General features: G+C 39.4%; 2 protein-coding genes across 5 annotated transcripts in view; one reads left to right on the top strand and one right to left on the bottom strand.

The window, feature by feature from the left end:
• Positions 1-5,406, top strand: part of CRIM1 (cysteine rich transmembrane BMP regulator 1) — a 187,734-nt gene extending 182,328 nt beyond the window's left edge. For all 3 annotated transcript variants that reach the window (XM_019647786.1, XM_019647787.1, XM_019647788.1), the window contains 2 exons: positions 1,315-1,505; positions 2,882-5,406. In XM_019647786.1, coding sequence (XP_019503331.1) covers positions 1,315-1,505; positions 2,882-3,058 — 368 coding nt within the window. In that variant the 3' untranslated portion in view covers positions 3,059-5,406. The remainder of the gene's footprint in view (positions 1-1,314; positions 1,506-2,881) is intronic.
• Positions 5,407-5,898: 492 nt separating this feature from the next.
• FEZ2 (fasciculation and elongation protein zeta 2) overlaps positions 5,899-13,260 on the bottom strand; it is a 39,396-nt gene continuing 32,034 nt past the window's right edge. For both annotated transcript variants that reach the window (XM_019647791.1, XM_019647790.1), the window contains 3 exons: positions 12,097-12,172; positions 9,253-9,318; positions 5,899-6,832 (listed from right to left, as the gene is read on the bottom strand). In XM_019647791.1, the coding sequence (XP_019503336.1) occupies positions 6,816-6,832; positions 9,253-9,318; positions 12,097-12,172 (159 nt within the window). In that variant the 3' untranslated portion in view covers positions 5,899-6,815. The remainder of the gene's footprint in view (positions 6,833-9,252; positions 9,319-12,096; positions 12,173-13,260) is intronic.

The raw sequence follows: 13,260 nt of genomic DNA on the forward strand, positions 1-13,260 counted from the left end.
GCTCAAAGCTAAATTTTTATGGCCTGCTTTTAGCATTAAAACAGAACTTAATGACGGAATTTCATAAATAGACCTCAGTTGAACAGACCTTAGTTGAAGCTTTATTTTCCTTTCACCAAGAAATTCCTTTTCCACAATCTTCTTATATAACATACATTCCTAAAACCATTTCCAATATCATTTGGAATGTGGCAAGGCAAAGATTCATTCCTTCACTTATTGTGTATTTAAAGCCTGAGTTCATTGATAAAATGTTATTTTTACCTCTGGCATTTTTCTTGATGCTGATAAATAAGTTCCTCTTTTTTTCCCCCTTCCTGTAAAGTGTAATATTATTATACCATCGACATTGGCTAAAATGACTGGGAAGGTTCTCTTCTCCCCATTCCCCCACATACACAAAGCAGCATATTCATAAAAATCTGATGTTTAAACTGTAGACAGTCTGAATTTCACAAAGCTGTGCAACTTGGTGAGCTAAGTTTGCAGAACAGTTGAGGAGCAGCTCTATCTGACTGTATGTGACCTGCGTCTTTCACTAACCTGCTCTTTGATGCATTTAGACAACCTGACCACAGTGGTTTATTTGAAACAGAAGGAAACTTCCAGGGAGCGTTCCTGATTGGTAGATATTTTAACCTTGTTATCTCAATATGTAATCTTCATTCCAAGAATGATGATTAAAAGGAGCAGAAAGACCTTCATTCGTAAGAGCAAAGTCAAATGTTGTCCCCTGTGCAGAATATTAAGACCTAAGGCAGGAAAATGACCTAATAGGCCCTGTGAGTTTTCAACCAGTTTATGAGAAGTTTAGAGCTCAGTAAGTCAGAGTATCAACCAAAAGACCGAGCTTTTCATTCGGCTTTGTTTTTCCTCTTACACTGGTCATCATTCTTAGCTATTACACCAGTAAGTAGAAGAATACACTTCGCCTTAGTCTCTTATTTGCTGGTAAGCTGGGCACTAAGCTAATGTTTCTGCTTTAAAATCTTAGAAGCCAATATAGGTTAATGTTAATCAAAATATTTTTAGTAGTCTAATTTTAGTCACTTTTTAAAGTCTTCCTCAGAATTTTCCTATTTTCTTGATGAGCTCAAACCAGCATCAGCCTGCCCAGTTGTTCACCTCCTTACCCTAATCTGTCCCTTTTTCATATCCGTCCCTGAGAGCTCTGCCCGCTCTGAGGATGCACGTTAGACTGTCATCATGTTTTAGCCTTAAAGCGCTGTGAAGCAGCACAACCAAGTTGCTGATCTCTACTTGCAGTGTAATTCTGGTGTAGGTAATACATGCTTGTAATTTTTCTCTTCCTAGATGTGGGTCTCCTCCAGGTAGGTCACGGCGATGCTAACAGACGACACCCGGGTGAAGATGCCTCGCTGGACTCCATTGCCTCTGTTGCGGTGCCCATCATCATAGTCCTCTCCATTATAATAGCATTCCTGTTCATCAATCAGAAGAAACAGTGGATACCCCTGCTTTGCTGGTATCGAACACCAACTAAGGTATAGTCCTGAAAAAACGTCAGCCTCTTGGCTGATCAGACTAGGAAAGCTTGCATGCTTATTAGTTCCTTCCATTGTTTGATATCTTTTACATTAGCCAGTGAAATTTTTACTTTGCTCTTCAGAGCCTCAAGTGCACATCAAGCTATAGCAATCAATCAGCTGTCTAGTACTTGCCCAGGGCTGGATCAGTCGCTGGATGAATTACCCACCATCCATTAGTTAATAAATCCTGACCTTCCACAGACCTGGTTTCCTGGATTTCCTTTAAAGTTTTCAAACAAACAAGTACCTCTGGATTGATTCCTAAGCGGTTGTCGTTTATATGAGAAATGAAAGTTGGTCGCCTGGTGTTTCTCAGTGATCCATCAACTTAGAATTGGGAGAGAAAAGACATCATAAAGGCAGGGTGATGATGCCCAGCAGAGGCACGAAGAGAGCTAGACAGTTACGAACACGTGCAGAAGTCCAGGGGACAGGGAGCCGTGTCCGAAGCAAGGAGAGAGGGGGAAGGTGGCAGAAGATGAAGAGACTGTAAAGTAATCGTAGACAAGGGAGAGCGAGGCAGGTGGCATACTGAGGGAGAAAGGATGTATCTGTTCAAAGGCAAGAAAATTCATTTTCATTGAGGGAAGTAAGTCGTGATACTTCCCGATCTAAATTCTACCTTGTGCATTTAGTTTGGCTTATTTATTTATTTATTTTAAGAAAATCAATCATACAACCTTAAGAATCGAAAACAGCCTAAATAATTATTTTAATCCAATGTACCGTCTAGATAACCCTTGCCTATAACATTCTGTCAGATGGTTGTCTTGCCGATTTTGACAAGTATGCACGGGGCACCGCCTAGGTGCTGGGCGCATGCTGACTCAGGATACAGGGCAAGACCAGAGCAGGACACAGTCCCCACCTGCCGTGTAATTGGGAAGAGACCCGCTCCTAGTGTGTAGAGGAACTAGATACAGGTGGGCTGGCCCAGCTTGTAACGCTGTTATACAGCCTGAGTGATTCCAAAGTGTCTGCTTATCTTAAAATCTGTGTATCTGATAACTTCCGCTCATTCTTCAGGCCTCTTCATAAGCACTTGTCTGCACTTCAAGGATTTGAAAATAATTGCCACTCACTTTACCGGTCTTTTTTTCTCCCCTCAATGCCTTCATCCACTCCGTTTGACATTTCGTCTTAAACACAGTTGTCAGCATCCCTCATAAAACTATAGTTGGTACTAAAACAGGATGTAAACTCCACCTACGGTCTGCCCATTCGTGTATTGTGAAGCTATTATCCCACTTGACTTGAGCACTCAATTCGTGTTAATTTGGGATATATAAAACAGCTAATTAATTGTGGTTTCTCCTTTTCTCATGCAACAGCCTTCTTCCTTAAATAATCAGCTGGTATCTGTGGACTGCAAGAAAGGAACCCGAGTCCAGGGGGACAGTGCCCAGAGAATGCTGAGAATTGCTGAACCAGACGCAAGATTCAGTGGCTTCTACAGCATGCAGAAACAGAACCATCTACAGGCAGACAATTTCTACCAAACAGTGTGAAGAAAGGCAAGTCGGACGAGGTGTTAGAAGACAGAAAGCGACTAAATCTGCTCTTAAAAGTAACGTAGAATTTGTGCACTTGCTTAGTGGATTGTATTGGATTGTGACTTGATGTACAGCGCTAAGAACTGACTGGGATGGGCTCTTCTCTACAGCAGTGTGCAGAACAAGCATTCCCACTTTTCCTCAAGATAACTGACCAAGTGTTTTCTTAGAACCAAAGTTTTGGAAGTTGCTAAGATACGTTTGCTTGTAATATAGCTGTAGAGATATTTGGGGGTGGGGACAGTGAGTTTGGTTGGGGGAAATGGGTTTGGGAGGGTGGTGTTGGGAAGACAAATTGGTCAGCTTGGCTCGGGGAGAAATCCAGTAAAATAAAAGCAGTCCAGTGGCCCAGAGGATATTTTTTTTCCTGTTGCTCTGAAGACTGCACTGGTGGCGGCAAAGCTCAGGCCTGAATGAGCAGGAAACAAAACAAGGCCTTGTGATCCAGCTGCCATAACCACCTTAGCACTACCAGACGGGCGCATCAGAACCTTTCGATAGCCATCCCAGGTCTAAAGCCACAAGTTTCTTTTCTATACAGTCACAGCTGCAGTAGGCGGTGAGGAAGCAAGAGAAATGTGAGAGCAACGTTTCTCTAAAGCGGGTTATTAAGGATATATACAGTTATATACTTTTTGCTGCTTTCGTTTTCTTCCAAGCCAATCAGCCAGTTCCTAGCAGAGTCAGCCAATGAACAGGACCTAAAGTCATTTCTTGATGTGAGCACTGGAGCTTTTCTGACTACCACGTGGCAGGAAGGAGGGAGAGGGTGAAGGACACCAGGTATTTCCAGGGGCTATACTTCATTGTTTGTTGTTGCTTTGTTCTGTTATACTGTTGGTTGTTCATAGTTTTTGTTGAAGCTCTAGCTTAAGAAGAAACTTTTTTTAAAAAAGACTGTTTGGGGATCTTTTTTTTTTCCTTATTATATACTGATTCTACGAAATAGAAACTACTTCATTTTAATTGTATATTATTCAAGCACCTTTGTTGAAACTCAAAAAAAAAATATGCCTCTTTAAACTTTAGCAATTATAGGAATATTTATGTAACTATCTTATGCTTCAAAAAAAGAAAACAGAAGTATTTGTGTGCGTGTGTATATAATATATATATATACATATATATTTATACACATACAATTTATGTTTTCCTGTTGAATGTATTTTTATGAGATTTTAACCAGAACAAAGAAACAGGCATTTCATATATCAGTGCTTTTGATCACTTAACAAATTTTTGAGTAACCCAAAATCTCATTTTACCTACAGTTTCATTGGAAAGAAAGATGAGTGTGTGAGAGAGTATACATGTACTCACATACCTTGAGCAGTCAGCACCACCCCTGCCATGGAGAAGGGATTCCTTTAGTAAATCATCTTCCTCATTTGGGTTTGCCTTCAGTTGGTTTTCAATTCGCTCACTGGCCAGAGACACTGATGACAGTTTATCTGCATCACTAATCAGCTCCTGGATTTTTTTTTTTTTTTCAAACAACTGTTTGAAACAACTACTGGAATATTGTCCATAATAAGCTGGAAGTTTGTTGTAGTTTGCCTCAAATATAACTGACTGTATACTATAGTGTTAACTTTTCAAACAGCTCTTAGCACTTTTATACTAATTACCCATTTGTGCATTGATTTTTTTTTTCTTTTAAAAATGCTTGTTGTGAAAGACACAGATACCCAGTATGCTTAATGTGAAAAGAAAATGTGTTCTGTTTTGTAAAGGAACTTTCAAGTATTGTTGTAAATACTTGGACAGAGGTTGCTGAACTTTAAAAAAAATTAATTTATTATTATAATGACCTAATTTATTAATCTGAAGATTAACCATTTTCTTTGTCTTAGAATATCAAAAAGAAAAAAGAAAAGAAAAAGGTGTTCTAGCTGTTTGCATCAAAGAAAAAAAAAAAGATTTATTATCAAGGGGCAATATTTTTATCTATTTCCAAAATAAATTTGTTAATGATATGATGTTACCAAAATAGATTTACATCAGCCTGATTATTATAAAATTTTGTTGACAATTAATCCATTCCTGGCATAAAAAGTCTTTAGCAAAAAAAAAAAAAATTGTAAATGCTTGCTTTTTGTTTTTTCAATCATGGCCATATTATGAAAATACTAACAGGATATAGGACAAGGTGTAAATTTTTTTATTATTTTAAAGATATGATTTATCCTGAGTGCTGTATCTATTACTCTTTTACTTTGGTTCCTGTTGTGCTCTTGTAAAAGAAAAACAAATATAATTTCCTGAAGAATAAAATAGATCTATGGCACTTGCAGTGCACTGTAGTTCTACAGTTTGTTTTGTTTTCATACAACAAAGCTGTAGGGGATTGCTTGCAATTTGGTTTTGGGCAGCAAATAAACACATTGAATCTTACATCACACAATGTAACTTTCAAAAAGATTCCACATTGCAGATTAGAAACACAAATAGTCCTTTTGTTGTTAGGCTGTCAGTCTATATAGCTTCTTGTGACCCTAGGAAAGGGTCACACACAGCTATACAGACTCTTGCTACACTCTCTTGACCTAAGGGAGGAAGCTAAGCTGCCTTAGCTGTTGGGAATGTCTCAGACCTGGGAAAAAGCAGGACTTCTGTCTTCAGGCAGCAGCTCAACGCGACCTGGAGAAGCCCCTCTCCCCTCCTCACCATCATGAGGCTAATCAGGGTTCCACCAGCTGACACCCTCCAGTGAGGGCCAGTGTGGCATGGTAAGGGGAAGAAGCTAGCACTGCAAGGGAAGAAAAATCATTAAAAATAAAGCTCTCAAGCATACATTATACTTTTTCCCAACGTTTATTAAATGGCATTGACTTGATTAGAACTGGCAATAGGCTCATGACTAGTGATGTATCCATGAGTAGCTGTTTCTAGAATTAGTACTTTAGGAAAACACACAGGCATGAATAAAATATAACACGGTACTGGGACGTGGGCGATGCTGCAGCATTCAGTTTCTTAAGCACCATAAAGGAAAGGACACTTCTTCACACACACATGAAACAAACCACAACATCTAAAGTTAACCAGTACAAGGCTCTGAAAGTAAATGGCAACTTAATGGTTACAATCTGAACAATGTAAGACACGCAGCAACCTCTAAAACCAGGCATCGCCAACGCTTTCAATAGTCACTAAGCATTAAGCTCAGATAACACATTCTGGTTTTGCGTCTTCTGAAAACAGCCACGTCTGTTAAATTTCAGTCTCTCGACAATACTGGTAGGTGATATTTACACTACAATTCTTATAAAAATCAGTGTTGGTTTTTGCCATCACTGAGGGATACCTATAGTAAAAATCTCTCAATGCTTTAATCCACTTCAGTGTAGTTTAGATCTAGGAAGCCACAACTCAAATGGGCATATCGTCAGTTAATGAAAACTATAACTGCACATGCATAATTAATATTACTCCCCCTTACTCTATAAAGTTGGAGAAGAGGTTATAATGGTTAGTGTTTAACAAAAAACCACCTGTAGAATTCAAAAAAAATAGTGCCATATTTCTCTTGGTTCGTAATACAAAGAATTAGTGAAGGCATGATCTGTTAATACTGAATCACAAACCCAAGTTCAAGTGTGCTGAGTTTCCAATAGCAGGAAGGTAATGGCAGCCAGCGTTCAGAGGAATGCTCTAGGAAATCTAGCTTGTAGTCCACGAATGATAAAACTGCTCCTGAAGTGACGGTGCCCTAGGTAGGACACAGAACTAGAGGAAGAAAAATAAAACAACTAGAAATGTATATTTTGTGTATATTTACACAAGATGTATATGCATTTTATATACATCTTACATGTGTATTTAAAAACACCATTAAGTAATGAGAACTAAATATTAATACAAAGATCTATAGTAGCAATTAAAAAAAAAGGGGGTTTAAAAGGCTACATCTAACAATGAAAAGCTCTCTTAAGACATTTATTAGACTTGCGCAGCAATGAGATACCAAAAGGCCATGTCTCTCAGGGTACCACTTAGACACAGAATCCCAGAATGTTAGCTTTATACCATGAGGTTTGGGAGACAGCACACAGGCTCCCTGGTGAACTGAGAGAGAGGTGTACGTTTTTATTCCTATATAGGGTCAGCACAGTGGCAGCTATAACTGCACTGCTCGCCTTTGGTACAACTGTTGAGGGCAGGGGTGGCCGCAGGCCGAAGTGGGGTAATTAAGCAGGTATAAGAAAGAGACAAGTAGACCATACAGCGTCCATCCCATCTTCCCCAGGCCAAGGGAGGTCACTCCTCTACCTTCCTTCACGTTAAAATTCAGGTGGTATATCCAGGCAGCCAAGCTATAGTCGCTGGTATTAAAACAACAATGAGAAAGCCACCAAAGAAAGGGGAGATGAGTTCTGCAGTGAGCAACACCCCCTCCCAGGCGGATGTTCTAATACTGGTCTCAGAGAGAGAGGAATCATCAGCTGGCTGTGGATTTCCAGGACGGGGAGAAAAGAGCAACTGAAATCACGCCACATCCTCACCTCCCCATGCACCTGAATATTCTGGTGCATTCCACTCCCCACTCTTCATTTTCTTGAACTCTTAATCTGAACCCTGGCTTCTTTTCCACCTGCTCCTTAAAATTTAAAGCCAAGACAAAATCACAACACATATACGCAAGCAGCTCATCAGAAGCAGGAACGGCACAGGTAGACCTGGGCTCGTGGACCGGAGCCTGCGGCCTGGGCAAGGGAGCAGAAGAGATGGGTGCTGCTTCCCTAAGGCACGCAGTGTAGGGTCAGTTAGTCCTGGGTTTTGGAGGAAGAAATTAAAAATTCCTTTTCCCCAGAGCATTCTGTTCTCTGGGTCATAAAATCCTTCCATGCACTCAAAGGATAAAAGCTAGCGGACGCTTTTATCCTCCAGAAGCTCACTTTATCTCTGGCCCTCATGGCAATGTCCTCGGGACCCACTATAATTAAAAATTAAGACATGTGCTTTGTGTTCATCTCATTCCTGTTTCACGTCTATAAGAACGAACCTCAGAACAATCCAGTTTTCATACCAATGCTAGCACAACACAAAAGCAAACTAAGATGTCAGGTATTAAAAAAATCAGCATGTAATAAGAAAAAGCCTTCCATCAGAAAAACACAGCTTATGGAAAAACAGTGTCATTTAGCCTTTTCTGCCCTCTGTTACTTCTAATGGCTGGCTCCCCATCAAGTCTCTTATAGGTGACCCCTTGAGCTCCTGGTGTACACCACTGAGAGTCTCTCTTTCTGAAGAAGAGTCCCATCCGAGCTAGCTGACATCTCAGAAATCCCAACCTTCCTTATGTTCAGCTGACAACTGATGGAGATGAGAGAGAGCCCAAGAAAACAGTTACCAAAAGAGGACTGCTGGCTAAATTGGATCAGACACTACAGGATGAATTTTGTGAGGCTTTGAAAATCTGCCACCTGAATAACTGCTACTTTTCCAAAAGTAATTTCATTGAAAAGTATTAGTTTTGCCTCTAATTAAATTCCTCAGTTCCTCTCTTTATCATCCGAATTTTCTCTGTCCTGAGCCATGTAGGCGATCTCATTCACTTCTCGAACAATCCTCCTTCTCCTCAACGCTATTCCCATCCTGTGTGATTTGATCTTGCCCCTAAGATTTATGGCTCATTTTTCACTGTCCTGGGTGCATGCAAGTCCATGCTTTTCATGTTGCCCCCTCCTCTGCCTGTCCCTTACACCAATCCCTTTCATATTGCCTCTGGGCCTGTTAACTGATCTGGCTGTTCCCTTTGTCCATCCTCACTGGTCCGTCCTACTCTCTCCATTGGCCCAAGATGGCAGAGACCACCACCCTTCTCAAACCTTCCCAGTGTCAACAACTGAGACTCATAATTATGGTAATATTTCCATAATACTTGCTCGCCTGCCTGCCTCGATGTTTATCACTTAGCTATGGAAATGGTTTCTAGCCCAGGACCTCAAACAAAAGTTAAATTTTATATAACCATAATTTATAATGTTGGTGGCATGCATAATGAAGCCATTATCCTCACATTATGCACAAATGAAATAAAAGTTGTGCGTTTGGAAATTATTTTTAATCTATTAGCAAGACAACACACGTATTAACTACCCAGAACTTCCCAACCATTGCACATAAACCATTATAATGTAACTCACCTTTCAGTATATAATCAGTTAACAAGCTCGGAACTTTTTCACTGTCCTCTTTCATGGCACAAAGAACTGCGAAATAAAAGAAGGAAAAGGCAACAATTTCAAGTTCAGATAAAAAATATTCAATTTCAATCATTGTAGCCTTAAATATGTAGTGTAACCAATTTAGACAAATTATTTTCTAGATAAGGGAATACAACTATAAACGCTCAAGAATTTATTTTAGTTGAATAAGTCCTTATCCAGGTAAGGACAGTCCAGTTACCTGAGCGGTATTTCCCTGATTTAACAAACAGTGGCAGCAGGAAAGAGAAACCCAGTTATTTCCACCGATTCTCAGTTTTGTCATAAAGACTGGACAGCAAGTTCCCATATCGTGCACTTCTCTGAGCTCGGGTACAGGAGAACCCCAGTGCTGCAGACATCACAAGATGGAGAAACTCTCAGGTAAGTGACTAGTTAGGTGTACTCTCCAAAGAGCATACCTGCCAGCCTTCCCGGAACCTTTTAAAGAAAAGACCAAAATGAGCAGACGCCCATGAAGCGGCACCTGCCAGGCCGCCTCCTGTATACCACTGAGGAACCTGGGTGAGTCAGCCTCATCCTAAAGGGAATCTGACCATTGTGTCTCTAAGCAAAGGCAAAACAGAAAAAAGCTACTATTAGAGTGGTTAAAAAAAAAAAGAAAATCAAGACCATCCAGGTACAGACAAACCTACATGTGCTGCACTTTGGCAGTGACTGACAGCTCACATTTTCTCCAGAGCATCCTGGGGAAAGTGCCGCACGATGCTTCCCAGGCATACGACACACCAGCGTAACTGTCAAGTCAGCCCTCCCGGGTTTAAATCCTGGCTCTGCTGCTTCCCAGATGTGGGACTTTGAGCAAGTTCCTTAACCACTGAGGGCACCAAGTTCCTCGTCTGTAATCTGAGATTGGTAATTAGCCATGTCTCAGTGTGAGTATTCATTTACTAATTCAGATGTGAAGGACTTAGAATACTGCCTGGCACAAAATACATGCTACGTAAGCATTAGCCATAATTATTAACACGACTATTAGCTTTAAAAATTGTTATTACTGCACCTCCAGTAGCTTTTACCAGGACGGCTACATAACCATAAACACTGGGACTGCGCCCACAGGCCTTTCCCTGTGGCTAACATCTCCAGGTGGTGACAGCAGGGGCTCAGGCGCTCCCCCGAGTTCTCAGGAGAGCCCCACTTTCCAATGAAAGTGAAGGTCATCCTTCCATCTGCTGCCTTCCCAACAGTCCTGTCCTCCTAAGTATTCCCTTAGACTTTCGTTCACCTGCCCTCCACATGTTCCCTCACCCAAAGAGTCCAAGTTGTATCACTCTATGAAGACACCATCTAAGAACTGGCCTAAGGACATTATGATGTGCGAATTATAACTTTGGTTTGGCCACGTAAGTGTTTGTCCCCATCTGAAAAGGCGAGGCGAGGTCTCTCAGTAATTCCTGGCTTCACGGCAGTATTTATTTCCCCATTTTACAGGGCTACTATGCTCAGTATTTCTGCTTCCAATCATATTTTAGATTTGTTTTCAATTCTATATAAAATCACATACCCAAAGCCAGCATCATTAAAAGTACAGTAGATAGACTGGGAATTAAGCGACTGCCCTGTAATTTAACCTTGTGTGATCTTGGACACTCATACCTTCGTAAGTTCTTCCTGAAAATTAGAGGGCAGGCCACCCAGTTAATCTCTTAATTCTTCATTTTAGACTGGCTGGCATCACTTGATTTATCATATTTAAGTATAAAATGTTTTGGAAGTAGTTTTTTCACCAAAGGAAAGAATAAAAGCTTCAGGTTAGCAGGCAGGCAGCTAGTAAATAAGACACTCGCTTTTTTCCTTATGCCCCCACCCCACCCATGCCTCCATGTCCTTCATTTCCAAAATAGATGTCATCATCAATATCTATTCATGTGATGCTCTCTCATTGGGCTCCCCTTTTAATTAGCAGTTATCACAAATATTTACAATTAGAACCTAATAGATCAGCAGACCCAATCCCTTAAGGAAAAACAAGGCTGAGTAATTGACTTACCCCAAATCACACATACATTAGCTTAATTACTATGAGGTAAATAGAGCAAATTTTTATCCTCATTTTTCACTGTGACCAGGAAAAGGTAAGTGATTTCCAAGGATATCCCCGAACCAGAATTCAGGGCTCATTTATGGCTGTCGTAAGAGACATTCAATATAATGTATCTTTAAGTCTAACAAATTATTTTAAAATGCAAGCCCCTTGAAGGTGGAGTATTTTTGTCTGCTTAGTTCATGAAAGTATCCCAAGTGCCCAGAACATGGCCTGGCACAGAGTAGGCCTTCATCAAATATTTTCGGAATGCATGAATATTCTTAAAATTTTACTTTATGTTCTACCTGTAACTACTGCCTTGGGTTCTACATTCATTTTTTAAAAAAAAAAAGTATTTTAGGCCACACTTTTCCTAAATCTTCCTGATTCAGTTATTGACAGTCAAATTTATATAAGATCCATGAAGCACTTTATATATTGATAAATGTATAGGTTATTAAACATACAAAAGGTGATGGAGAATTAAGTTACATTTTTTCCCCAGAAGTTCAGCTTGTAAATATTTTAAAAAGCAAGAAAATCAAAACAATATAAATCAACTCTGGATTTAGTGTTTGATACCATAACCATTTATAATTTTGCTATCAAAAGAATAAAGCATTTACTATCCTAAATCGACAAAACAATAATAGCAATGAAGTCAGCCAACTAAAATCCATCTTTAGAATCAGTGCAAGTAAATAAGGTAACAGTTTAATTTGGTCTTTACTCACTTTTTGTTAATATTTGAAGATCTTCAACAGATGGTGGTCCATTTTTTTTCTCATAAGGAATGACTGTTGTCAAGTACTGCCAAAATTAAAAATATATATATCACTTAAACCTGAATTATCTGCAAAAATTAGACACAGTTACTAGAAGTTCTATTTTGTAACATGAAACATGAGTTACTTTAGTAACGAACATAGGTGTCTTACTGTCTAAGCTGGAGCTCAGTATTTTACCCACCTCTATCTGCTTCATCTAAGCCCAATGTCAACATAAATATCCATGTTTTTCACCTTTCTGTTATTGAAAGTGTCACAGGAGAACTGAAGGTGACTTGTTTATTTTTAAAGTGATACTCTCCTTGCATATTTTTCAACATTTTAAAATAGTTTAAACTAAAAACACAGTTGTAACAGTTCTGCATAAAATAATTTTCAACAGCCAAATAACTGTTTCAGAGCATTTTTCTGATTAAAAATGGTAACATGAATAACTTGACAACTTGAAAAGCATATACCAGCCTGTTCCAGAAACCAAGACACACTTACCCAAATAACTTTAGAGGTGTATTATTATTATTATTATTATTATTATTATTATTATTATTATTATTATCATTTTAAATTATCTAAGTAGTTATAAATGTTTAAAAGTATTAAAGGAAAAGAGAAAAGGGAAAGCAAGAATGGCCTAAAGGGAAATGAATAATGAAAATTCATGTCTGAAATTGAGACAAACTGCCTAGCTGACTAGTGTAACAGCTCACAGGTATCCGAGTTATGTCCCATGAAATCACAATCTAAAAATTATCCAGATTCTATTCAGAGATCAACTGTTTTTTCATTGGAATCTCTTCAGCCTCTGCCCTAAATCTCACCTCTATTCCTCTATCCTCTGAGTGATTTTTACCCCACTCATAATCAAAACACAAGAAAAAGTTACCTAACAATAACTGGCTCCCTAGGTTCAGAAAAGTAGAAAAAGTGAATTGTTCAATCTTTAAGAAACTTCGTTTTCTGTCCTCTTTTTGGTGTCAACCTCTCCAAGGGGATGTCCAATTGTGTAACTGAATATGTTTCTTTGTAAAGAATATACCAAAAGCCAGACACACGGCCTCCGGGGGGGTCACTACAGCATGTGTGTCAGGCAGCTTGGAGAAGTGTCGGGAA

This window comes from Hipposideros armiger, unplaced genomic scaffold (assembly GCF_001890085.2).
Source record: "Hipposideros armiger isolate ML-2016 unplaced genomic scaffold, ASM189008v1 scaffold_116, whole genome shotgun sequence".
NCBI lineage: Eukaryota > Metazoa > Chordata > Mammalia > Chiroptera > Hipposideridae > Hipposideros > Hipposideros armiger.